The sequence below is a fragment of the Urocampus carinirostris genome, chromosome 1 (assembly GCF_059441175.1).
Source record: "Urocampus carinirostris isolate Australia breed hairy pipefish chromosome 1, RoL_Ucar_1.0, whole genome shotgun sequence".
NCBI classification, from domain to species: Eukaryota; Metazoa; Chordata; class Actinopteri; order Syngnathiformes; family Syngnathidae; genus Urocampus; species Urocampus carinirostris.
The window spans coordinates 14,619,062-14,644,732 of record NC_142349.1 but is presented as its reverse complement, the minus strand read 5'-3'; the positions used below and the strand labels follow the sequence as shown (position 1 = coordinate 14,644,732).

The window sequence follows — 25,671 nt, the reverse complement described above, 5'->3', positions numbered from 1 at the left end:
CTGTTCGTCGTAGGAGTAAAGGTAAATTACGGGGAAGACGGTTATCAATTGGGGTTTTGTGGTTGAAAACTTTTCTTAATGATCCTTATTAGGAGCATGGTTTGGTATTGGTTGTAAGACATTCAAAACCAAAGAGAAAAGGAACAGTCTCAAAGTTTAGACTTGCACAGGGTCAAAGGAAAAGAAGAATTTCATGAAAGAGAATGTCCAGGCAAGTATATGCCCGAAAAAATAACATGAATTCCTTCCAATCAGATGTAGGAAAGTGTCACGGTCATCCTGGGAGAATGAAAGACAAATAACCATGTATTTGAAATCCATTGCAATTGTGTATTGTCTGCTTTCTAAAATCAAGCCGCAAAGGCAAACATGACAGGTGGAAGCGCTACCGATTTATGTTCGAACACAATCAACTGCATGGGACCTGAAGGATTATATGGAGTTTGTTTGGATAACTACATTGTGATGCTTACTGCCCTGCTATCTGTTTCAGCTGCTGCAGGGTATCCTCGATTCTCAGGGAGTTTGGCCCACACTTTTCTTCCGATGAGCCACTTGGATCATCATGCCAACGGCAGTGTTCTCTATGGTCAACATCGTTTCTATGACACCCAAAAAGGTGAGGCTCCACATAATTGCTATTCAATTAGTCAAAACTTGGGAAATCTATTGACCAATGTACTTCATATCCTAATCTCATTTCGGTATTTATAGTATAAAATGATGACCAGGAATATGACCAGTGCGTAACGTCTTATTTTTATCTCTTAATCGGTTTCAGAGAACTTCTACATTCGAGGTCTGCCACCACAGCCACCTCTCATTTCAACAAACACCAGCCTGCCACCGATGTCCAGGGCAGGCTCAGGACTTTCTGAGGGGCCTTGCAGTAGACAAAGAGATCCAGGTGTTGGAGCAAGCCTGCTTAAGAATCTTAAAGAGGGAACTGTGGAGCGTGGAGTGGGACATGTTAAAGACAAGGAAAGATCGGGTAGCAAACATGAAGCAAAGGAAAGACAACAACACCAACAGCAGCAACAGCAACAGCACCACAGCCACCTCTCTACCCATCCCACACATCACCATCATCACCATTCACACTCCCATCAGCAGAACCCACACTATCCCCAACATCCACTGCCTTTGGAGGATGTCAACAGCCGCACATTGGAGAGTCACAAGGCTTCACTCCAAATGGAATACAGAAAGGACTCACAAATTATGGGCAAGCCGCTAAGTGCTTGCTTGCACAATGGCAAAGTGCAAAATGGAGAGACAGGAAATGTGTCTGGGCCTAAGTCGTCCATGTCCAGTTGTGGAGCAGAGGCAATACCCCTTGGAACAATTGGAGGCGGAGGGAACAGTCATGGCCGACATATGGGTTCTGGTGGAAATAGCCGCTGCACCAAAGAAGGGATAAGTGGGGAAATGCGAATTAGTGAACAACCCTCAGACTGCCTAGAAAGGGGTCAGGCACCACTCCACCACTCTTTGTCTTACTCTGTACCACCACACTTGCAATTGGCCTCGACGGGAGGGGCACATTCGCACGCACACCCCCACCCACATACACATACACATCCGGGAGGCTTCCACTGCGTTCAGATTCACCCAAGCCACCCACACCATCCTTCACACCATGCTCACCATCACCACCCTGAATTCTTCTGTCCACCCCCTTCTTGCCCACCAGGTAACTCTGCCTCCCATGATAGGGGGCAAGCAAATGCAGGACGTGATCCTAAAGTTCCAGGGCCTACGTTTGTGTCACCTGTGGCAGATTCGGGGGAGAAACACTGTGGGTCGTTCCCACTTGGGAACCCCGACTACCAAATTGTAGGTCGTGCAGCCGCAAATGCGAAGGACAAAACTACAGACAAAAATGGAAGTGCCGGACATCATAGTGGTTGGCACAGAAAACAACAGCAGCAACCACAGCAGCACGCATACAGAAAAACAGAAAAGGCGCCAGACTGGATGCAGTCCCATCACCATCATCTCCAAACCACTCAGCTTCCTCCATCGGTTCAACAACCACAACAGCAAACACCACAATCCCAGAAGCAGCACCAGGTTGGACGGTCACGCAGTGTTGAGTGTGTAAACAGTACTGTTGACATTGACATGTTCCGATCCACCATGGCACAAGTGCCCAAGACTGGACACTCTGTCCCACATTCCGTCAACACGTCTCCTTACAGGGACTGTTCCCATCCAGGCCCACCACCAAATTCCTCCCCACTTGGAAACAAAAACATGAGCCAGCATAGCGCTTCAAGTGTTAGCTGCTCCTTACAAAGAGATGGCCAAAAAGTAGCCAGGATTCGGCACCAACAGCATGGACGGTCTGGGGCTGATGCCCCTTCTGTGGGGGATTTAAATCAGGGGACAGTGCAGGAGATGAAACGAAAAATGGACATGTCCGGTTATGGTTACAGCAGCAACAGTGGGCAGCAACACCATCAGCAGTCCCCTCTGCCACAATGGCCAATGAGACCACCTCACCACATGGTACACAATGAGGAGGATCAGAGAAAGTCCTACATGGACTTAGGAAGTAGCACTATGCAACATGCACAGCAACAGCAACAGAGAATGAACCAGCCTCCTCAGCCCATACCTGCACCTGGAATCAGTCAACAACAGCAACAGCAACCACAACCTGAGCTTCAAGATTCAGCTAGAGGAGAAAGCAGTTCGATAAAAAGCTTGCTTAAGTATAGCAATCAGCAACAGCCACAGCTCCTCTCTCAGAAAACCCCCTTTGGTGGTCTTGGGAGCCTAAAGTCAGGGCAATCTGGTGGAAGCTGTGCCCATCAGATCAACAAACAGACACTTCCATCAAGGAAGGGTCCAGTCAATGAGAGTGAACGTTCTGATTACAGTGGACGGAATAGGGAAATTGGGGAAGCAGGGCACGCTGAAGTAGAAGTCCGGCAGCCGCCGGTCGGAATCGCAGTGGCCGTGGCCAGACAAAGGGAGCCGTCATGCCGTTCATCAGATGGTCATTCCAGCAGCAGGCACAGCAGGGTGCATCCCACCATGAAAGGTACACCAAAAACATCAACTCCCAATTTTTAAAACCATTTCAAATAGTGACTGGTATTTGAAACCTGCTATTATCTTAGATTATCTTTCTTTCAGTCACCTGCATCTTACATGTGTTTACCTAGGGGGTTAGTAAATATGGCTGATCTTTGGGTTTTGAAAGGCCAAGTAAACACGCAAACAAATCTGAATATGCTTTATTCATGGTGCTAATAGTCCGATAATAAGTGTTGCGTTGATCATTTCACAAAAAGGTTCTTCATTCATTTAAACTCATACAAGGGATCCAATGACCCATGCGCACACTCCATTTATTTTTTTGTATTTTTTTTCTTATTTGCTGGGGCTGCAAAGTACCTTGGTCTTGTAATATGGAAACAAATTGGATATGCTAACTCTGGCTAACTCACTAAACAAGCTTTACATTAATTGGACAATTGATTCACAATATTTTTTTTCTACAGTGCAAATGCCACAGTAGTATTTCTACATTAATTGTTTAAGTGCATGCCTCTGGCGAGAAAACTCTGGGCGCAACTCGTATTCACACGAGAAATAGCAACGAAGCATACTTCGAAACTATGAGGACACATCACAGTACTTATTTGATTGTAGTGAAAGACATGAATGAAAGCATGTTTTTTATTAACTGATGAAACTATTCGCATAATGACGTTGTATATGCTTTTCCCCTTCCGATTTGGTTATCCAAAAACACAGTCAACTCTTGTCTCTTCACATGTATTATATATTACATATTAACCATGTATTAATTATTCCGAATTGTCCAAAAACGTAATTTCTAAACTCATAAACACAGCATGCCCCAACGCAATGGCCTCCTGCCTTACTCTGCTGTCCAGTAAAAATGTTCAGTTAAGCGTATTCATGCAAATAGATCGTACAAAGGATTGCACAACCAGCAAATCGAAAGATTTCAAGCCCAATCTATAGACTGACATAACTGATGTGAAGGTCGTGTACACGCAAATTAAGTATTCCCAAATGAAAGTGCAAGTGGACTAAATTGAAGCAAACATTAAATGTAACCTTCATCCAAACTATAGTCATAGTATGGCATCATACCCTTGACAATGCCAAGGATTACATGTTACCTGAATGTTATGATGCAGCACTTTGAGTGGCATCAAACAGATAAAAAGTGCTTTACAAATAAATAGAAATGTTATTTGATATTCAGTACGGCATAGTATTTGTGTGCCAAGCCCCCAATGGAGTCCTTTGGTGGTTTGAAAAAAGGCTAGAGACAAGGGAATGTATCCTCACCTGGACAAACAAGAATGAAGAGAGCCAGTTAATCAACTAATGTTTGTCCTGCAGGACAAGTGCACTCAATGTATACATCTGATCCACCAACTGAGCAGGAGAGGAAAATGATGACTGGGGAACAGATGGGTCTGACGTGTCTGGATAGAGAACGAGATTCATATATAAGGTAAAGCAATTCAAATTAATCATTTTACAAATGTTGTATTTTTTAACGAGTTACAATCATCACTCTGTGCCTTCCCTGATGTCTTCGAGCAGGGATAATAAGGAAAGGGTAGATTTTTCAAGGATTCATCCCTCCAACAGCTGCCATGGGGACCTTACTTCTCATCTAATGGTCCCAGCCGGGACTTCCCTCCAATCTGGCCAATTAGCTGACCCTGCTGCACATTCTGCTCACCACCACTGGATGCCAAGAACTGGAAGCCCATCTCTTTGGGTGACAGGACATTCTTACGGTAAAATCCAGGCCTCTTGTAGAGTTTTTTCAAGTCGTTGGGAATTGATTTGATACTGAACTGCCATCTTTCATTTAAAGCAGGTATAAGTCATACAGCCCTGCACCAAAATCTTCCACCGGGTTTTCCCGCAGCCATGCCAGGCCCACTTCAACCAGTCCTACCTTTGCCCCAGGATCCCTCTGCTCAGTTGGTGGTCCTGCCCACAGATGCCCCCACACATCCTACACCCCACCACCTTGGTATGTCCTAATAAAGGCCACTCAGCTCATCGAGTATAACCTTTTTCATCACAAATTTGCATTTCTACCTCCAGTCCATCTTGAAACAGAATATGGCTTTTTTTGGATTACCACTGCCATTTAACATAAGTAATGCAAAGTTTATGTAACAGTTTCACACTTACATTTGATTAGAAGAGAATACATTTGATGTGTAGATTTTTCCTTTTGGTTTAATACCACTATTTTTGTCATTCTACCATTCTATCATTAGATGTGATGGAACAGCCAGGTCTTTGGCCCCCAGTGTACGGCGCCCGAGGCCCAGCCTCCCACATGCAGCATCCCACAGTCTACTCTCGATCCCAGTTTCTACGGCAACAGGAGCTTTACGCTCTCCAGCAGCATCAACAGCTCCAGCATCAGCACCCAAGCCATCAGTCACAGCAAACACAAACACAACCCCATCAACCACCACAGCAGCAACAGCAACTGCAGCATAAAGCTGTGAATGGCATTAGCATACAACATCCAGCCCCACATAATGGACAGGTGAAAATCTTATTTTCTATTTAAAAAGGAAGCTGTCCAACCCACTGAAAGCATTTTCAATTTTCTTGTCTTAACCCTAATAGATGCAAAAGAGGGCAGATGAGCATTCTGTTGACCTGGAAGAACTTGTCCAAAAACCACGAACATCAAAACCATCCAAGCCCTTTTCCTACAATCCCCAACAAAGGAACACCTCACCTCCTGGATCCTGCACTGCTCACTTGTCCCCTTGCTGCCAGTCCCCTTCAATGCGCCCCCATCCTAAAAGCACGCCTTCAACACCGTGCCCTGCTCCCAGCCCTGCTGTCACAACCCTCCACTCTCCCACCATTAGCCCAATACCATCCCAGATGAGCAAGGGGGCTGACCCACAGGATAAGCGAGGGGAGGGTCTGTCCCTGCAAGACTACCCGGAATCTTTGGAGCCTGGTAAGCCTAAACAGATTCCCTAGATTGGAAATATCTAAAAGTGTCAAACAGATTAACTAATGTGTGTAGAATTTGATGCAAGACAAACATTTTCTTTCCTAAGGTTGTTTACACACACATTCCAAGCACTTAAAAACCGCAATAAAGCGTTTTACCCCCTAACAGTACAGCTGTGGTAAATAATATGACAATGTGGGTGATGTACAACAAAAGCCATTCAGTCAAGGCCTGCAAATCATGATATGGAGTACCTCTAGATTTTTATTTGTTTAGAAACATGCATCCAATTTCACTATCTTAACATAATGGGTTAAAAGTTTTCATGGACATATATTACAGCTAGTTTTGCGCAAATGCATATTGCGCAAAGGAAAACTGTTAAAAATGTTAGAATTATGCTATCTTGAATTTTTTATGACCAGTCCAAAAATGACTTTTTCGCAGAGCTTTATTGGAAAACATTTATTCTGTCGAATTACTTCTGTGTGTTGTACGTCATAAACATTTTCATTAGAACGGTCAAAAGGTTCTTTAGTTTTGTCGCCTGTCAGTCCACGCACAAGATCTGTTTTTGTCAATCCAGGTTATCATATTTTTCAATGTATTGTCATGTGTGCCCACCTTCTACGCTTTCACTTTCTTCCTATGCTCAGCCGGTAAACTTCACACAATTATTCGTAGTTTTCACAATACAGGAAACAAATATTTCATGAAAAAGCTCACAATTTGAAATTCTGTATCAAAATCACGCAAATATCGCTTATTTTTTGCAAAAAGCTTTCCCGGAAGCGCAACTATTGATAGATAGATAGATAGATAGATACTTTATTCATCCCCTAAGGGAAATTCACACGTTTACGTTTGAAATAGAATGTTTTTTAAGCCCGAACTAAACTGACTATAAAACAATCGAGCTCAGACTTGATGAAATGATTTACATTTTTCTCCCCTTAGACCTTGCCACTGGCTACACATACTCGGCTGTCACAATGGGCTACAGGAGTGGGCCATCTCCCCAGGATATTCAGCTCGCAGAGCCAGCTGACCTGGAGGCCATACAATCTGAGCCCTCTGAGCATGCCCCTCAGCCTCTTTCATGCCTAGATGAGGAGCTGGAATGCCAAACAGTGGTCAGGGCTCTCCCTGAGCCGCTAGCACTTAAGGAAGTAGAACAGGAAAATGATTGCAGCATCATCGAAGAAGTCTTAGACCAAAGAGAGAAGGTAGAGGAAGTTGTTGTAACAGTATCGAACAATATATCAAGGGAAAATGAGATGGAAACTCAAACGAATTCAGAGGAAGACATACTGGTCTGCCCCCCTACTGAAAGCCCAGTGTGTGAGGCTGCTTCCTGTCCGGTGCCTCTGTGCACAGATAAACCTGGGAGGTCAGAGGCCGTCATCACCTTGGAAGATGACGATGGGCTAATCGACAGGGAGAGCCAGGTGGAGCATGTGACCTCTGAAGAACAGGAGCCACTACAAAGCACCATTGTGGATTTTCACCCGATGACTCCACCAACCCCTGAAGAGCAGTGCAAATCCACAGAAGATGTTAACAACATCAAGCAGCTAAAGGGGAACAAGATGGCAGTTGATGATGCTTCGTTAGACCTACCATGTCTTTCCCCTATCACGTTGTGCATCAGCAGCCCAAACCAGACAACTGCTGTCGAAACCCAGAAACCTCTTGTGCCCTGTTACTGGAGTCTTGAACTGCTTATAGCTGCAGCATTCTGCACGGACGTTCCCCCCTTCCCTTTGCTTCCTTTCAATGCTTCGTCCGGTGCCTCGTCACAGACCATCTCTTGCCAGGGAATGGAACTCCTCAGTGAGGTGGTGGACTTGGAGCTACAACAGAAAAGGCACAGCAGTGGGGACAGTCAAGGTGAGGAAAACGTTTAATTGTAACCATTAAGACACTCCAATCAATTGACTAGTCTTCTCATTGATACCCGCTCCAGTTTCCCCACAGGGCTAGCCTGTGTTGCTATGCATCCCTACGAGATTCTTGTCCTTTCTTTGCTATCTATAGGGCCTCTGGTGATAGTCCCTTTGGAGATCCCCAGCAAGCTAGGCCGCTTTTCCTTTCTTTTGTGCACTGAAGGCGGTTTTATTTCCTAAAAGGACACTTACGATAGAAAGGTCTCATGAGGGACAGAGTGAAACAGCAGGATTGGGTTGATCACTGGAATTGAGGGTGTTTATCTTTTTCTTTCACATTTTTTGAAGATTGTGATTTCAGCCAAGAGTTGGAATTGGGGAGATTTGGTCACCTAATAACTCCCAACGATAGGTGTTGTGACATATCGTTTGGGTAAAAGTATCGTTGCATCAATTAGTGTACAGTCACATATGTGTGTTTGGGAGACGACCCCTGATTTATAGGGGATAAAGCGAGGAAGAAGAAGAACGAGTAAACATTTTTTTGTTCGAAATTCGGACTTTTCAGACTTTGGGGAGTTTTTACTTTAAAGTGACAACTCTAAGATAAGTCAGAATTCTGAGTAAAATAGTCTGAGTAAAAGTCAAAATAGTTAGAATATTGTTTTTGTCTTTTTCACCGGCAACAATCCATCAATATTTTCGCTGAAAAAGACTAAACAAGTAAATCCTTTAAGCATTCAAATTCCATGCCTATTCTTATACAATCATGTTTTTACTCAACTTTCTCGACTCCATGCATTACATAAAGTGATATGTTTTTGGAGCTACACAAAATTTGCAGTATTTTTCATATTTGTTGATTATTCCTATTCCTGGACTTAGAAGTGAAATTTAAGTTATTTATTAGGTGTCGTGTCAAATTGCTCAGTTGAGACAGTGGTCTGTCTCTGCTGTGTGATTTCTATTTGGAATGTTAAAATACTCCCGTTGAATCTTTAAAGCTTTATTGTTGTTAGAGAGTAAGGAGGAGAATGATGTGAAGAGAAAAACGTCTCTGTAACTGTCAAATACTGTGTATACCATGATGTGATCATTTTAATGGATTAACAAATGACAGTTATAACAATGTTAAATATGATAATTCCTTAATATGATTGATTGAAAAAGCGTCCTCAGTTATTTTGGGGACGGGTCTCTTATAAGCCTTTGCTTCAACCTGTCATCCCTTTTTTCTTTTCAGGTGATTTGTTCCTTCTGTGATGTGATGTTTGTTGCAACATAACTGAAAAGAATTACAAATACAAAGCAGTTACTTTGCAAGTTTGATTGTATAGGTATTCTTTTTCTAGTCATTTTATTAAGTTGGTTTTGGCGAAAGGTACCTACACACAGGTCCTGAGCTTATTTTGTAACGTTTTCAGTGCCATACAATTTCAGATTTGTCTTTACCTTTTAACGGTAATGACATAAGAATTGACCTTGCATTGATTGTTGGATGTCTGGTTTCCTAACCGTCAACTTGTGCCACGCGGTCACACTTCGTTCTAATTTCTGTCCACGATGTTGGACAGTTTTTGCCATCTTACACCTCACCCTTTCTGTGTTAAAGCCAGATACATTTCTGTTGTTTGAACGTAATATCTTTGGAGGAGATCAAAATGAAAGAGGTCTTTGTCTCAGTTTGAACATTTAACTAATTTTATTTCTTCTAAAACAGAGGAAGAGTTGCTGATGTTTGACCTCCACAGCCTGGCAACGCTGGCGACAGCTCGATCACTGGAAACCAGTTCGCAGGCTGGCAACACTGCATGTTCAGGTCAACAATTCCGAGCCCGCAAGATCTTAAACTTGCGTAGAAAATGCAGTTGGACACCACGTAACGAACCAGTAAGAATGGCATTTTTAAATTATCTTAATTAGGTGTTCGTTTATCAAATAAAAACATTTGTTAAGGAGTCAATAAACACTTACCAGGTTTGCCAAGCTAAAGGCAGTATGGACACCATGGATGGTCCCGAGCTTGAGATGCGTGTTAAATTAGCTGAGCTTCAACGTCACTATAAAGAGAAGCAGAAGGAGCTTGCTAAACTCCAAAGGAAACATGATCATCAGTGAGTCTTTTGTCTTTTACACCATTTTATGCATTTTGAGAAATGACACGGTTATGCTTTGGACATTTTTCAAACAGAAAAGAGGAAACCCTACGTAGCCCAGCACGCAGAGGACCCGGGCGACCTAGGAAGAAGAAGCCCACTTTCACAACAAGCTCAGTGTCATCTGAGGGCCAAAGAAAATTTAGGTATGTATGTTTTGCACGATCAAACTTGCAAGTTGCTGTTAATGTATATATGGCCTGCGTACCGCTGGCATTAAACAGGAAAAGGTAGTCAAAAGGGAAAGAAAGAAAATCCATGTAATTCTCAACGTTGGTGCTAATTCTTTAACAGCATAACTGTGTACGCTGTGTTCCCATACACATCCAAATTCTACTAACCAGGTTCCAACTCCACAGCATTATTGGAGCAATTGTAATGCTTGTTCGAATCTAAGCAGAGTAAAGGGTTCTGATAATCAGACCATTGTCTAATTGGAGTACCGTGGATTTTGTAATAATCTTATGCAACACGAGCAATGTGACACTTCACTGTGATTTAGACCTGGAGGTTCAGTGTTGGTTCCAAAGGATAACATGATGGTCACAGCGTGTCGGTGATCAGTTCTGTAGTTTATATACTGTGCATCCAAATGCTTAATAAGCAAGGCAATACGAATTGGAATGTACAAGTCACCTCGCAGCCAAATGCTTTCATTGCTAACACTGGTTACCTGCTAATGCTGAGAACATGCAATTTTAAGAATAAGATAAGAATATACATTTTCTATATGTTGGCATGGTATTTTTCTCGGTTTTTAAAACAAGATTTAGACTTGTCTTTATTGTCATTGATAACAAAGTGGAGAACATTGTTTACAATGTGGCACTTGTGTTCTTGTTAAGGATGGTGATTGCTCAGGGGGAAAAACTGTCTCTAAGCTACCCTTTTGCAATGTCACCTTCACTCTCATTTCAAACATGTAGCCTACCCCTTGCCCCTCTCACCAGGGTAGTGCTGACACAAGGTGAGGTCAATGCTGATGCTGGGTGACAGTGACACCCAAGTAAAAGGGAAATAGGGCAAAAAGCCCTGCAGCAAGACACATTGGTGACATGGGTGGCCGCCTCTGAACATGCCATGGGGCTGCTGTTTCTTTTTCAAGGTGTTGCACAGGCTAGCTGTTTACTCGTGTTCTTACATGCTACATACACCTCTTGTGTTTATCACCATTTATTCAACCACTTCTTCCTTTGGGATACAAGTTCTTTCAACGGGTCAGCAAAATTGTCCTTTACTTATGTTATTCACAGACAAGAGTTATTTGAATCCAAAGAGAGGCGTATGGACTGGTGTTTCTGAAGGAAACCCTCCCAGCCCCTGCCCTTTCTTTCAAATAACTGCCGTCGGCAATAATGAAATCATACTCCTCATCTTGACTGACAGGCCGATGGTGGCGGGGCATACCCTGACGCCTGAGGAACTAGGAAGGGGAGGAGATGGCCAGAAGAGGAAGAAGAGGCTTTCCAGTCGAGCCTTTGAACAACTTGACAGTGCACAGGTCTGGAACGCATTGTCCAACTTCTACTCATCCTCCACAAAACTCAGAATGAAAGAGAAAACATTTGCTTTTATCTGTTTCAAATATCAATTGGTAGAGCTGTGTTTCTAATGAATTGCAACCAACAAGAGTGAAAACCCGAGCTCTTAATTTAATGAATTTACCACCTAATATTCCTTTTCGCTTTGTGTGGTCTCTGATGTAATTTGCCATAACTAGTCACTTTCCCCTTCTGCCCCAGAAGATAAAAGCCCAAGGTTGCAAAAAAGGCAGTCCTCAATGTGTACTTGGTTCTAAACTGGCCGCCGATGTCGTGCAACTCAAACAAAAGAGCCAGAGTAAGAAGACTCTCTCAGGGATACGCTACAGGGATGGAGAGGTTTCGCCTTGTAACTCCAAGCATGCGCACAGAGGCCAGGGCAAGAGACGAGAGTCTGGGGGACACAGTGACACAGGTACATCGTATCCGATTATTTTATTCCTCACAATCTTGTTTGAATGGCCAATGAAGAGATCTCACAATTGTTGGCCGACTCTCTCAGCAGGTAGTGTTGACAGTGGTCCACAGGAGAGCTGGGTAGGGGAGGCACACCACGGATCTAATAAAGGTACACATGATTCCACTCATCGTTGCAAGAACAGACTTGCGCTTCGCCGTGGACAGCAACGAGAGTTGTTGGGGGAAAGTTCCAAATCAGAGAGTGACTCATCAGAACGAGGTAAAATGAGAGTATATTTTTTTCAAACATTAACAGTTACTTTCTGAATGAAACGAAATCAATAATCAAACATGAATAAAACACATAATCTACTACTTAATCAAAAGTGCCCAAAATTCTGAATAAACTCAAAGGCGCCATGGGAAATAAAACAACCAGGAGGAAGCCAATGTTTTGTACAATCTCTTGCAAAATGAAATACCACTCTCTAAAGATCTCTGAAGCAGAACTATCTTGTGATTTTAAGCTCTTTCAAAATAAACAATAGGCATTAAATGATGAGATCTTACCTTTTTATGCAAGGACAGTACGCTTTTGTATAAAAGTTCTTTTGACCTGGAAGTAGGAGGCTTTGTTTACAAAAAACACGCAACTCACGGGCCTCATTGTGTTCAAATATTCAAGTCTTGTTACGTTTTTTTATATGTCCCTCAATTACAAGAGTCTTATACGTATCCACAAGCTCACATTTAACAGATAAAACATTCTCTGTAGTCAAACCAACATAAGGGTGAGAAGAAACCCCAAAACACCTCAGTGTGAGGTAAAGGTAGAAATCTTGAAAAAGGTCCACACATGTGATAATCCATCTTTCAGGACAGCCAGGTGGTAATAGATGTACTGTATAGTGGCCACCTCTAGGCAACACATGATAAACATAAACATTACCTGGAATTGTGCAAAAGAGAAAAGCTGTGGGTTCTGAATGTTTTTTTTCCCTGTAATTTTCCAGTTGTACGACATCTAATTTCTTCTTCATAATTAGGTTTTCTATACAAGCTTCACTTGGTAAACACCAATTTTATCACTCTCACAAGCTTTCCTGACACACTCACTGTGAATGAGAACAGTGTTGAGTTGTACGCATTTAAGTGTGCAATGGAAATGGATGCAGGGAACTCTTTGAGGCAGTTTTTAGAAAATAATTGACATTTTTAAACAACCTAACACTCAGATAATTGAGCCAGATATGTCTCCTTGAAAATCTGTGAACCACTCAAAGGCAACCAGATGTGTGTGAAAAAGTGAGGGACACTTCGTGTTGTAGACATGGTACACACTAGCATTTTGACACCCGTTTGATCAACCTTGCTGGTTGCCCACGCTACATGTGCAGATGTGGAGACTTGCCTATGACACCTTTTGACAGCCCTGAAGATTGAATGACTTACTTGACCCAAGGAGAGCAATGTGACAAACATACACACATACATTAAGTCACTCCAGCTAGCCGTTGAATTCCGGGTCTGTTGCCTGTGGGATCACACCAGGAAATGCCATCAAGGCAAATAACTTAAATTATCATTTCACCATTTACTTGAATTTTAATGAAGTGTTGGGGGAATAACAAAGGGGCGTTCAAAATAATCACAGTTTTAAAATATATGTGATAAGACTTACACAAGAACTGTATTCTCATTTAGCAACAGCAGAGGAAGAGGAAGACTGCAGTAATGATACCGATGAAGGCCAAGAACTAAGAAGTCAACTGCCAAGACATGTGACTTCTAGCTCCTCTGTGACAGGTCCGAGTCCTTCGTCCATTGTAAAACTAGAGGCCAATCAGAAAGCCAGGAACAAAAAACAGAGACAGGAGCTCTTCGGTAAGGTCGACTATTGATTTACAAGAACTCTTCTGCAGGACCATCTGTTTTGTGTTTCTTCTCATGGCTCATTAACAGCGTCTGTTTCTGTAATTGAACGACACAGGCTCCAATAGTCTGCCTTGTGCAGAAGGGGAGGTTAAAGTCCGTAAGAAAAACCCCAATCGTCTGAGTCTGCCCGGCGTGGTCAAAAAGCGTCGCCAGTACCCCAACACTGAGAAACAATGTGCACCAAAGACCAAGGAGCCGCGGTGGGGAAGCCACAACAACAGAAACATCCGTTTCCGGCGGAATTTGGGGCTGCCTCCATTTCCAACAACGAGCGAGAGGTTGAAGAGGGCCACACGTAAAAGTACCTTGTTGAGGGGAACAGTTAGCAAGGTTAGCAAGAATGCGATTCTCATACAGTATATTGAATAAATACGCGGCCAGCAAATACAGATGTTATGGTGCATTTGAATGCAGGCATTTGCAGACCCCTCAATGTGTCAGGACAGCATGCTAACCCTATGAAATTCACATATTTACTCCAAAATCCAGGATTAAGACTCGACCAATCTGGGATTTTCACGCCGATAGCGATACTGATTAGTGTTAATAGCAGGTCGAGGTTGAACCTATATTCAGTGCCGATATTCATTTGCTGCAAAAGCCTAAATTTTGGCGTAAGAAATTTTTAATAATACAAAAAGAAACTAAAAATATTTTTTATTAATTTGAATAAAACTTCAATACATCTCTAAAACCTTTTACAGTAAATAAATACAAATTTCTACCCAACTAACATCACAAATCTTTCACTTAAACCAAAAACTAACAGTGCAGGAAATAAAATTAAAACTTATTTAACAGTACATAAAAGCCGGAATAGCTCCCTGAAACATTTTACAGTAAATTAGAATTTCACCACAACTAAAATCACTAATCTTTCACTTAAACCATAATCACCGTTTTTGTAATAAACCTAAAGACCTCCCTGATTTATTTTTAAAATAAATCAATACAAATTTGAATACAACACGAATTAAATAAACATGACTTAACTTAAAACAAAACATCCAAAAAGCAATGGAAATTTTAACGTAGCTGGCGAATTGAAAAGTGTGGGCACTCCTCTTTTGGAGCCAGATTGACAAACTATTGTTATGATGAGAAATGATGTATCCTTCTCCACCTTAACGTGCTGCCTTTAACAAGTAAACTACACTTTTTACGCTCTCTTTATCTTACACATGTTTTCAAAAGCTCAATATTATCGCCGGCATGATTCACACTCAGGCATATCTGGGAAATAGCAGAACTGCCGCTCTAACATTTTTCCAGTGGTTTTGCCACCGGTCGCTTATCCAATCATAAGGCCCAGGGTGGGTAGCGAGGAGGAGAAAGGAGAAGAAGGAGAGGGGAGGAGTAAGACAATGTGAGTGAAAGCCCCGGCTATATCTAAGGCTTAAATATCAGCCCGTTGCATAAAAAAAAAGCCAATACAGATATCTGCCAAATTCCCAAATATCAGTGCTGAAAATTGTCCTGGCCAATAATCTGTCGACCTTTACTACATATTACAATCATTTTCACCTAACTGCTGTATGGGGAGAACTTTGTCTCAATTACACACAGACTGTTCAGATCCACAAATATATTCACAATTTACTTAAGATCTAAAAGTCATATGTCTTGATAAATGCACCCACAGGATTACAAATCATGTATTTAAATTGCAGATATAATTGTGGCTCTGCAAAATACATAATTCACACTGGATTTTTTTGCTTCTAATGGTACCAGGAGAATTGGAAAATTGTCTTTGAATATCCATAAAAGGTGCTTGGTATTCATATCCATGAAAAGGTTGTACGCACCTTGTCATATGACACTGCAATACAAATTAAAATCGTATTCAGAAAATATACCTTTTGAATTTGAAACCATTTAATCTTAAACAGACACACTGCCTGAGGTAATTACATTATGTTGTTAAATGTTTTCATGATTTTTATCCTCATCTTTTTCTATTAGCGGAGAGATAGTTGGGCATCAGTGTCAAAGAGTGAGGACTGCAGCAGAACTAGAAGAGACAAGGAGCCACATGTAATGACGACAGAAGAATTGAATAAGTCAAATCTTTGAAACCTTGTATGACGACAGACAATTTTATTTTTATGATACACAGACGAAGGGTCGAGCTGTGAGTCGGCTCCTAGAAAGCTTTGCGGCAGATGAGGGCTTTCGAATGGATGGCAGCAGCTTCTCAGAAGAAGAAGAGGAAGACAATAGTGATTCAAGCAACAAGAACCCAGAGGGTAAACTATAATGTGGACTGTAACAGAAGCCTTTGGCACATTTTGATATTGAATATCTCGGAAATCATAAAGATATAAAAACAAACTTGGTAAATTTACAAAGGTTGTCATCTCAATTTTAAATGGCATGTTCAAAAATGTTCTATGTGAGCACCATTGGTCTCAAATTCTGGCCGGACGCGTCCAAGCATTTGATTGTCAGTGTGCAACAGCTTCTGTTATTGATGCCTTCACCTCATCCACATTTCTTGAAATAGAGGCACATAGACCAATCCTCTCACAAATCCTCACAAAAATAAATCGCATGGTGTGAGATCTTGAGATCTTGGTGGCCAGGACATGACATTTTGATCATTCGGCTCAGACCGTCCAATCCATCTGGGTTGTGTTTAGAAATTGTCTAACCCTAGGGTTGTTGTTTTAAAGCTTTGAAGTTCCCTACTGGCTTTTCTGATCAATTAGGGACTCCGCTTTAAAGCAGTTTGAACTTGGTCAATCACACATTCCGAAGTTCAAGGGGGTCACGTAGCTGGGCATAAGAACCACCCGTTTTGAACTAACCATGCCATGTCCATACTGTCTTCTACTCTGGTGGCTCCTTTCCGAAGATTTTCCAAAATGCACGTAAAACAACAGTCCATGATTCAGTTTTTGCAAATGCAAGCACACACAATTCATTTTCTGGTTGAGTGGACAACTTTAATGGGGCTGAAAAGAAACAAAAGAATCCATAGCCTTACGAAAACACCTAATGTTATCAGCTTTAAAATGGCACAACCTGTATCCTACTACCATTTACGGTTCAGGAGTTATAAGAACTTTAAATGTATAAGGACGTTTGGAACACCATGTACATGCTTGATTTTTTTAGGAATGTTGATATAACTATAGTTTTTTTTCCCTCTTCATTTGCAGTTCCTAATTGTGTATTGACCAAAGAACTCTTAAAGGACGGTCTTAAAATACTGGTCTCAAAAGAAGATGAGCTTCTCTACGCGGCCCGGATCCACACCATGGATTTCCCAGATATGTAAGCAAATACTCAGGATTATGGTCCTTATTTTCTCCTGGAGATTTTTGTTGTTGTTTTTATTTTTTAATACAAGGACATTTGTTGATGACTGCATTTGAGTTACTAAAGCTTTTCTTAGAAGCAGATACCTTCAAGACTTTTTAACAAATAAATCGAGGAGCAGATTAGACTGCTGTCTTAACAAGAAAACAATGGCAAGTCAGCAAGCTAGAAATATTCCTTTTCTCTTTTTCAGATTTAGTGTTAGGATTGATGGGGAAAGAGGAAACCGTGCGAAGATCTATTCATTGGAGCAACTGCTCCGGGAAGCTGTAAGTTCTTCTAAAACCGTCATTACTTGATGTGAGGTGGTGTATTATTAATTGCTTCCTAGTGGGATTAAAAAAAACATTCGTTTTAAAAAACATATATATGAATTTAAATAATTAAAGAAAAAATAAATGAACTATCATATAAACATGCATGCTTTGAAACACTCAATGGTCAAGTAATTAGCATTTATTTTACATAACAGGGGGCTCACAGAGAGGGAGATGACATGATTGTCCGCCATCTTGCTGTTAAGGGTACTCCCCCAAAAAACAATATACCAATTTAAAAGGAAAGAAATGTGTGGTTTGGTCACATTGTGTTTCCTTAGTTTGTATTCTTCCTTGTGTTCTGTAATAATAATAATAATAATTTCCTTGTATTGTCATTCTGTGTAACAATGTACACAGAACGAAATGTCGAATGCACCTGACCCGTTGTAACGAGCCGATGCAGCCGCAGCCAACAGAGGGCACCGCCGACCACTTTTTAAGTCTTAGGAATGACTCGGCCGGGGCGCGAACCCGAACCTCCCAGTCTCAAAGCGGGCGCCTTACCATCTAGGCAGCACTAGTTCTCACATCACCATCTAGTGTTAAAGTAGTCAAGTCAAGTCATGTTTATTTGTATAGCCCTTAATTACAAGGAGTCTCAAAGGGCTGCAGAGACCACAGATTATTGCAAACACAGACTATTATTACACCATCCCCTGATCTAAAACCTACTTGAGGGCAAGGAAAAACTCAAAAACCCATTTCTTAAGAACTTTTTGACAATGACTCGACACTCAAAGTGCTGTATGAAAACACAACCACATCATTCAGTCAGTACCGTAATTTCCGATTTCAACCCTGCTGCAAATGCAGATATGTTTGCCAGGGGACCGCAAGAAGAAAAGCAGAAAAGCTAAGAGTGAGAATGATGGTGTTAAGGAAGATGCAAGTCACAAACGGCAGATAACAACATAGACAAGGTAGTTGAATGTACGTTAACATGGTTTGTACATTAATAAAATAAGCATAAACTCAACCGTATCATGGAAATTGCAAAAAGAAAAGATAATGACGCAGCTTTCAAGTAAAAAGAAATGAAGCTGGTTGATAAAGAAGGAAACAGAGCTTTTCAATGTTCTATTGATGAACCAATGGAGAGATGAGGAAGGGAAGTGGGAAAAACGGGAGCAAGGTAAAAAGTCAAGATAAAGTTTTCAGGGGTAACAAAAGCAGGTGGCCCAAACCGTTTTATTTTATTGCATTGTCTAATTAGTTGGGCAAAAATGATATTATGTAGAGAAGTTAGGTCAATGACTCTTGTTCTCGAACCTGCTTTACTCACAGTGGTCAAGATCATTTAAAATACATACTCTTTGATTGCATCTGAGAGCTACATCTTTCTCCTTTTTGTATACATATACACGTACACGCACACGCAGACACACATCCACGCCGCATCTTTCTAAAGGGTCTCTCGTCATGGCAACGATAAATGAAAGCAACCTGAAAGAGCCCCCAGTGAGAGGCGGATGTTCGGGCAGCATGCATTGTTGGAAGGTGGATCTGGCGACCAACATTCACAGGCCTTCTATTCAGGCTCTCTTTGGTATAACTCAGCAAGTCGGGGTTTACTACTCCCAGGCTTCCGTTCCTTTCAGCACCGACCGGCACATTGACATGACATGTAGTAAGCATTTCTTTCAACTGGACTGCAGTCCACGCTCATTAACTTCTGTCACCGTTTCCCCTACATTGCTTCACATGTGTGTTTGAGATTTTGCACAGCTTGTAGTACACGATAATGACAATTTGGTTTTGATGTTAGGTACTCGATGTACGCCCGGAGTCAGAGGCTATGTTAAGTGATGGAACCAGGGTATGTGCCTATTGGAGTGAACGCTCACGCTGTTTGTACCCAGGCTACGTTCGCAGAGGTGAGACACGAGACGCCATTTCTACCCTGTGGTTTTGAATGCTTTACTCTCAGGTAACTTTCATGTTTGTCTCTTGAAGGGATTGTAACTGATGAAGGCAAGCCGGGAGTAATGGTAGAGTTTGACGATGGGGACCGAGGGAAGATCTCTGTTCCAAACATCCGCATCCTACCACCAGGATATCAAATCAATTGTGGGTATCTCCCTTGTTGTGTGCCTTTCACTTTTATCTGTCAATAATTATGAATGACTGAATTCCATTTTTTATTTCAAGGTGAGGAAACATCTACTGTTTTTGCATCTTGTGGAAGTCAGGTCAAGAAAAGCCATAGTTTCAAAAATACCTCCAGTGACAGAAATAACACTGGCTGCACTGTCAAAAACAACCAATTGCTGACATTTCAGAAAAGAAGACCAGGTAAAAAAATTGTCTCTTTTCATCCCATGTATTCTGTTGAATATTTGATTTTTGACTGCATTAAGTATTACCTCATGTTTTTACTGGCTAAAGCTGAGGCTGAGGTGGTATCATCTTGACTAGGTACTTATAAAGATTATGGTGCAGATGGATGCCAGTCTTATTTTAAAATGGCAATCGATGGGCCTAGTCCTGGCCTCTCTGTTGTAGACATTTTACCAAAAGAATGATGTAATTAGCAATTAAATGAGTTGAGAATTACCGTATTTTCCGCACTATAAGGCGCACCTAAAAGCCATTATTTTTTTCAAAAGCTGACCATGCGCCTTATAATACAGTGCGCCATATATATGGATCAATATTGAGTCGCAAGGTCTCGAAACTAAGGCAAGGAGCCGCCGACTAGATTTTCCCCCGTAGGCGAAGTAATCTGCGGTGTATGCTGGGATATGTATATACCGGCATTTCATTTCCTAACCAATGTGTCATTCATCATTTGAATTGGTCACTATTGGCCAAAGTTATTCCGAGGTAAAGGAGGCAGGTCTTTTTAGCATTTACAGGCCTGCATAGGCTAAAGCGGGGCAAAACAGAGCCTGCAATTGGGCCAAAAAAATGTGAATCACAGTTAGGTTGCTCTACGGCCTGGAGAAAATATTTTTAACTAGTCTGTATTTGTAAACAGGAATTATGGGGCTAAACAGACAGCTGGCAATAAGCAACGTCTATCGATAAAGATGCTTCTCTGCGAATTTTTTTCTTTTATTTGTCGACATTATTGCGTGTTTTGCAGTATGTCAATTTTTTACACGGTTGGATTTACTATTCACGAATGTAAGAGGACCATGGTTGCGCATTATTATTGAATGTGATGGCTGCAAGACAACTTGGTGACCTACCTCGGCTTTATATTTTCCCAGTATCTTGTTTCAGTCTGATTTTGATGTTTCTGTGATAAGTCTATTCTTAAATTCAATTCAATTCAAAGTGTTTATTGTCATATGTACAGTAAAGAACCGGGTTTCCCTGCGCAGTGAAATCCTTACTTCGCCGTCCACACAGATGCCAGCGAAAAAGAAAATAGAAATTAAGAAATGGTTGGCATTTCTTGAATCCCAAAAGTTTAACCTTCCTAATGATATGTGGAATGACGTATTGAGTGCTTTGTGACATCGTACAGAAACGTATTTGCTTCTTTACAAGCAGTTAAATGTTAAGGGGTTAATAAGTTTGACTGAACTATCTGACTGTTTTGTTAACAATCCCACAGTTGCGCATTTTAGTCCGGTCCGGTGTATGGAAAATATATGACACAAAACTATTTTTGGGGATTTTCATCAATGGAGAGCTTGAAAATAAGCATTTGTATTTTCCCCAATTTAACTGCATTATTATAACTCTCTGACACCCACCTCCAGGTATCCTCATGACTAATGGCCTGGACTGCTATGCAGTGGCGTAAAAGTGTAACTGCAGTTTAAATAGATAGCTGCAGCTAAGCTACATGAATTGCTCAATCGACACAACTAAAGTTTTGCACAGAGTTGAGCAATATCAATCAGTCCTTATGAGGGCAACAGAAACTTACCTGCAGAGTGCCGTATTCAAACGTTATTTACAATAATTTTTCAATGTTTTTTTGGTTGTTTTTGTGTCCCAGGGAGACCAAAGGGATCTGGAAAAAAGCAAAAGCAACAACATTTGGTTGGAAATACCACTAAAAATTATTCCCCCTTTGCGACATGGCCTTCATTGACCAGCACCAGGAAGAGGATGTCTCACAATCTATTTCAGATAAACGGAACGCCGAAAAAGGCTTTGAGATTGAGAGAGGACGACCCATTTACCTCGACTCAGATCCAACCAGTGGTCTCCATGCAATCCAAAGGGCTTTTTGGCAGTAGCTCCTTTGAGGTGGAATCATTCAGTAGTATTGCAAATGGCTACTCATCCTTTTGTACAAAGTCCGCAGGATCACGTCCAGATCCATCAATTGGACCCAAAAATGTAGTTTATGGACAGAAACGCAGACAAGATGAGTTGGTACTACCAAGAGGGAAGAAATCTGAAGAGTTTCTGGTCAAATTAGATCACGAAGGAGTCACTTCCCCAAAAACAAAGAATAGCAAAGCTCTCTTGCTGCGAGGTGGCTCTTCCATTGTGAGTGGTATACCTAAAACGGAGAGTTACTCACATCCAGTCCTTCTTGTTAAAGACAACAAAAGAGGTGCCGGCTCAAAGGTGGAGTTACTCCTGAAAGGATCTGAACCTCGAAGGAAGTCTTCCCCTTCATTGAAACCCGGAGAATATGGAGACATGGGTTTCATTTCACACAGAGAGTGTCATAGCTCCTATTCTGATATGGATGATGAAGAGGAAGAACAGGAGAGGAAGAGGGCACTTGCATTAGCTTCAGGGGGCCTTAGGACAACCGATCATTTCCTCTCTCATCTCTCAGTTTCTTCCTCTTCTTCTGCTTCGTCCAGTTCCTCCTCATCGGGATCAATATCGACCTCCAGCCTGTGTTCCTCTGACAATGACTCTTCGTACAGCTCAGAAGATGAAGAGCGTTCTTCATTAATGCTACAGAACTGCATGTCTTCTCACCGGGGACTCATACAACCAAGTAAACCCTCCACTTCACAACAACACTCTTTTGTCGCCAAAGCATTGGCTGTTTCCAAGACCAAAGGATCACCTGATGAGAATGTCTCCAATAGTAAATCTCTCAAAAGAAAAAACTGTAATAATTCCATTTCAAATTCCTCTGGAGAATTTGTGAAGAAACAGAGAATGCTACCAGTTGACATTTCTTGCATTCCAAGGCCCAAGGTGTCCACATTCCTAGGAGGACACCAAATTTGGAAGTGGTCTGGAAGCCCTACGCAGGTGATTGTTATTTTCATTTCTGTTAATTTTCAATTTAGGTCAATGCAAACAATAAATGCTCATTTTCAAATTTGTTGATTTCCATAGAGGCGAGGCCTAAAAGGTAAGGCTAAGAAGCTTTTCTACAAGGCCATTGTGAGAGGAAAAGAATCAGTCCAAGTTGGAGACTGTGCTGTGTTCCTCTCTGCTGGGCGACCTAACCTACCTTACATCGGTAAAATTGAGAACTTCTGGGAGTCTTGGGCCTCTAGTATGGTGGTCAAAGTCAAATGGTTCTACCACCCTGAAGAGACTAAGCAAGGCAAAAGACATAGAGATGGCAAGGTAAGCATACATTTGTTGTAAAAATGTTTTCCCTCAATGAGTTGTTTTTAAATAACTATCTTGAATTTTTACGCGTCTAGCATGCCCTGTACCAGTCATGTCACGAGGATGAGAACGATGTTCAGACAATCTCTCACAAGTGCCAGGTAGTAAGTCAGGAGGAATATGAGAACCTGACTCGCATTCAGAAGCCCAGCTGTACGTCTCCAGACCTCTACTACCTGGCTGGCACATATGACCCCACCACTGGTCAATTGGTCACTGCTGAAGGAGTTTCAATCTTGTGCTGAACCTCTTTGAAGGAACTACTGAAGAATTCCTCTGCCGGAAATCTCAAAAGTTTAATACTTTACATTGAAGATCCTCCTAAAGCGATGCATCGCTTGGTTTGCGGCTAAACACTGGAGAATTTTGACGAAGAATACTTCAAATAATTGTACCTTTCCTATGACTGAACTTTGGGTCTTTCTGTGCTTAGCAGCCAAAAAGAACTAGCAATCTAAATCTTGGTCTTATTATTCCATCTTCCATCATGTATCACCAACACAGAGCCAGGCCAAGTACCGTAACTGGACTCAAAGGACCAATTTGATTTAGATAGCGTTACATGAACAAAGAAGTGAAACAGAAGCCTGAGAGTCGGGACCCTCTGAATGCCTCTTCATTCCAGGGAACTTAAACATTTGTTGATGTCTGTAAATATTTTGAAATGGATCCAAATCAAGCCATACCCCACAGTACCTCTCACCTGTCTTCACTCTTCAGGTGTACAAATTGTACAGATGTAATGTTGTATTGTTGTCCAATGTCTATATGTACATAAAAGCTATTTTATACAGGATTATATTGTATATACGAGATGTATCTTTCCATGTTTGCAATTGATTTATTTTTGTATTGTGTAAAAATTGTTGTTGTTTTTTTTCTTTGCTTTGGGAGCTCATGATTTAAAATGTTAGTGTTGCACTGCATATGCCCTGCTGAGACAAACAGACAGAGCACATACAAAGACTGAAGATTTTGATGTATAACAGTGAAAGACGCGCTCTCTGAAAGATTTGCAGTCATCCTGTTGTAAAAAAAGGACAAGTGGCTTTTTGGGTAAATGTTCTGTTGATGTTACTGTTGTTTTTGTGTGTAATTTTTACACCTATCATTCTTTATTTATGTATTTTTTACATGTTTTGATGGCAGATCCGAGTGGACTGCAGTCATGCATATGAATGATATGAATGATGTTTTTGTTATCACTAATCATGTCCATACAAATGAGTTTAGATTAAGGCTAGTTCACCTAACAATGAAATTTAATGTACTTTATCCTAAAAACATACCAAAGTGACTTGAGTACCTTTATTTGAAAAAATCCTTATGTAAAGTACCTGCATTCAATTTGAGTCAGAATTTTCTGCTATACTCTTCTACTTTATATTGGCTCTGCATCGGGATAACATATTATTGTACCTGCAGTTTTATATAGATGATTAATACATACATAAAGGTATAAATAACTAAATCACACAGAAAAAGTCCAACATCCACCAGGAAGTGTAAGAATGAGCATGCAGGTACTGACAAAATATCCGATTGGTCATTCAAAATGTTATTCCAGTTTTAATAATATACATGCACATAGTCGATATGAACTGTGAAGGACAATCAGATTCACAAAGCAATGGACAAAGTTCATTCAATCTGAAAATTATGTAAATGTATTTAATTTGTGCCAAGTACCATCTGTTTTTTTTTTAATACAAACCTGACTCTTGTACTCACAAAGGTTTCTTTTGTTCACCAAAACTTGTATTTATTTTTAAGTCAACATTGCTGTTTGTTGAGAGCAAAGAGCGCTTTATAAGAATGTGACTGTTTTTAAAATCGGTGTGATGTCGCATTTTGCATTTCTTAAATAAAAGTGGTCGCCTAGAGACCAAACAGTGAAATGAAATAAAAACACTGGATTGTTCTCATCCAAAAACGTGTGTTAATGATGACTATTATTTTGGATGTGCCGTTATCAACTGATCATGGCACGTACGTTTACTGAAAAATGTGAGGTTACTCAGATTAAAATGGCACAAAAATATTGGCCTGCCAAATTGTATTTGTTACACTAAGTCTTTCTGTGTAAGTGTCTTGGGTTGAGCTAAGTTATTGTGAGCCTGGCCTTCCATTGTAAATAGACAGAGCTGTCACAGCATCAGATAAAGCCTTCTGGCTTTAACTGCCAAGTTCCGTAAATATGATGCTGCCTGATTTAGAGATACACTGAATGCAAATTCTTGTGATCCAGGAAAGAGCACAGACACACCAAACCTTGAACAGAATGATAGGCGTTAGAAAAGCCATTCCCAAAATTACTTATTATGTACAATTTTAAGGATACGATTGCTAAAAAAATTCTTAAAGGTTTAACATGATGATATGTTGTGAAAAGAAATTGTCGCTTTAACACTGGGAAGCGGACAGTGAAGGAGCACAAACACACTTTAATAAAAAAATTAATTATTTGGCTTTTTGACAAACACTGGTGTCAAACTCATTTCAGTTTACGGGCCACATGGTATATAAATGACTCACTGGGGCCATACTAGTGGATTAGAGAGAAAT

At 41.1% G+C, this 25,671-nt stretch overlaps 1 protein-coding gene across 5 annotated transcripts in view; it reads left to right on the top strand.

Moving 5' to 3' along the window:
* bahcc1a (BAH domain and coiled-coil containing 1a) overlaps positions 1-25,139 on the top strand; it is an 86,504-nt gene extending 61,365 nt beyond the window's left edge. Inside the window, exons 4-29 of one of the 5 annotated variants that reach the window (XM_088327733.1) lie at positions 494-619; positions 782-3,049; positions 4,390-4,504; positions 4,597-4,796; positions 4,880-5,038; positions 5,292-5,569; positions 5,653-5,998; positions 6,953-7,885; positions 9,602-9,771; positions 9,859-9,995; positions 10,073-10,183; positions 11,424-11,538; positions 11,783-11,993; positions 12,081-12,257; positions 13,682-13,861; positions 13,968-14,242; positions 15,878-15,949; positions 16,032-16,161; positions 17,077-17,191; positions 17,430-17,505; positions 19,322-19,430; positions 19,510-19,623; positions 19,705-19,848; positions 21,509-22,737; positions 22,825-23,061; positions 23,142-25,139. In XM_088327733.1, coding sequence (XP_088183859.1) covers positions 494-619; positions 782-3,049; positions 4,390-4,504; positions 4,597-4,796; positions 4,880-5,038; positions 5,292-5,569; positions 5,653-5,998; positions 6,953-7,885; positions 9,602-9,771; positions 9,859-9,995; positions 10,073-10,183; positions 11,424-11,538; positions 11,783-11,993; positions 12,081-12,257; positions 13,682-13,861; positions 13,968-14,242; positions 15,878-15,949; positions 16,032-16,161; positions 17,077-17,191; positions 17,430-17,505; positions 19,322-19,430; positions 19,510-19,623; positions 19,705-19,848; positions 21,509-22,737; positions 22,825-23,061; positions 23,142-23,351 — 8,237 coding nt within the window. In that variant the 3' untranslated portion in view covers positions 23,352-25,139. Of the gene's footprint in view, positions 1-493; positions 620-781; positions 3,050-4,389; positions 4,505-4,596; positions 4,797-4,876; positions 5,039-5,291; positions 5,570-5,652; positions 5,999-6,952; positions 7,886-9,601; positions 9,772-9,858; positions 9,996-10,072; positions 10,184-11,423; positions 11,539-11,779; positions 11,994-12,080; positions 12,258-13,681; positions 13,862-13,967; positions 14,243-15,877; positions 15,950-16,031; positions 16,162-17,076; positions 17,192-17,429; positions 17,506-19,321; positions 19,431-19,509; positions 19,624-19,704; positions 19,849-21,508; positions 22,738-22,824; positions 23,062-23,141 lie in introns of all 5 variants that reach the window. The other 4 variants (XM_088327718.1, XM_088327711.1, XM_088327725.1 and 1 more) reach the window with 4 other exon arrangements.
* The last annotated feature ends 532 nt before the right edge of the window (positions 25,140-25,671 follow it).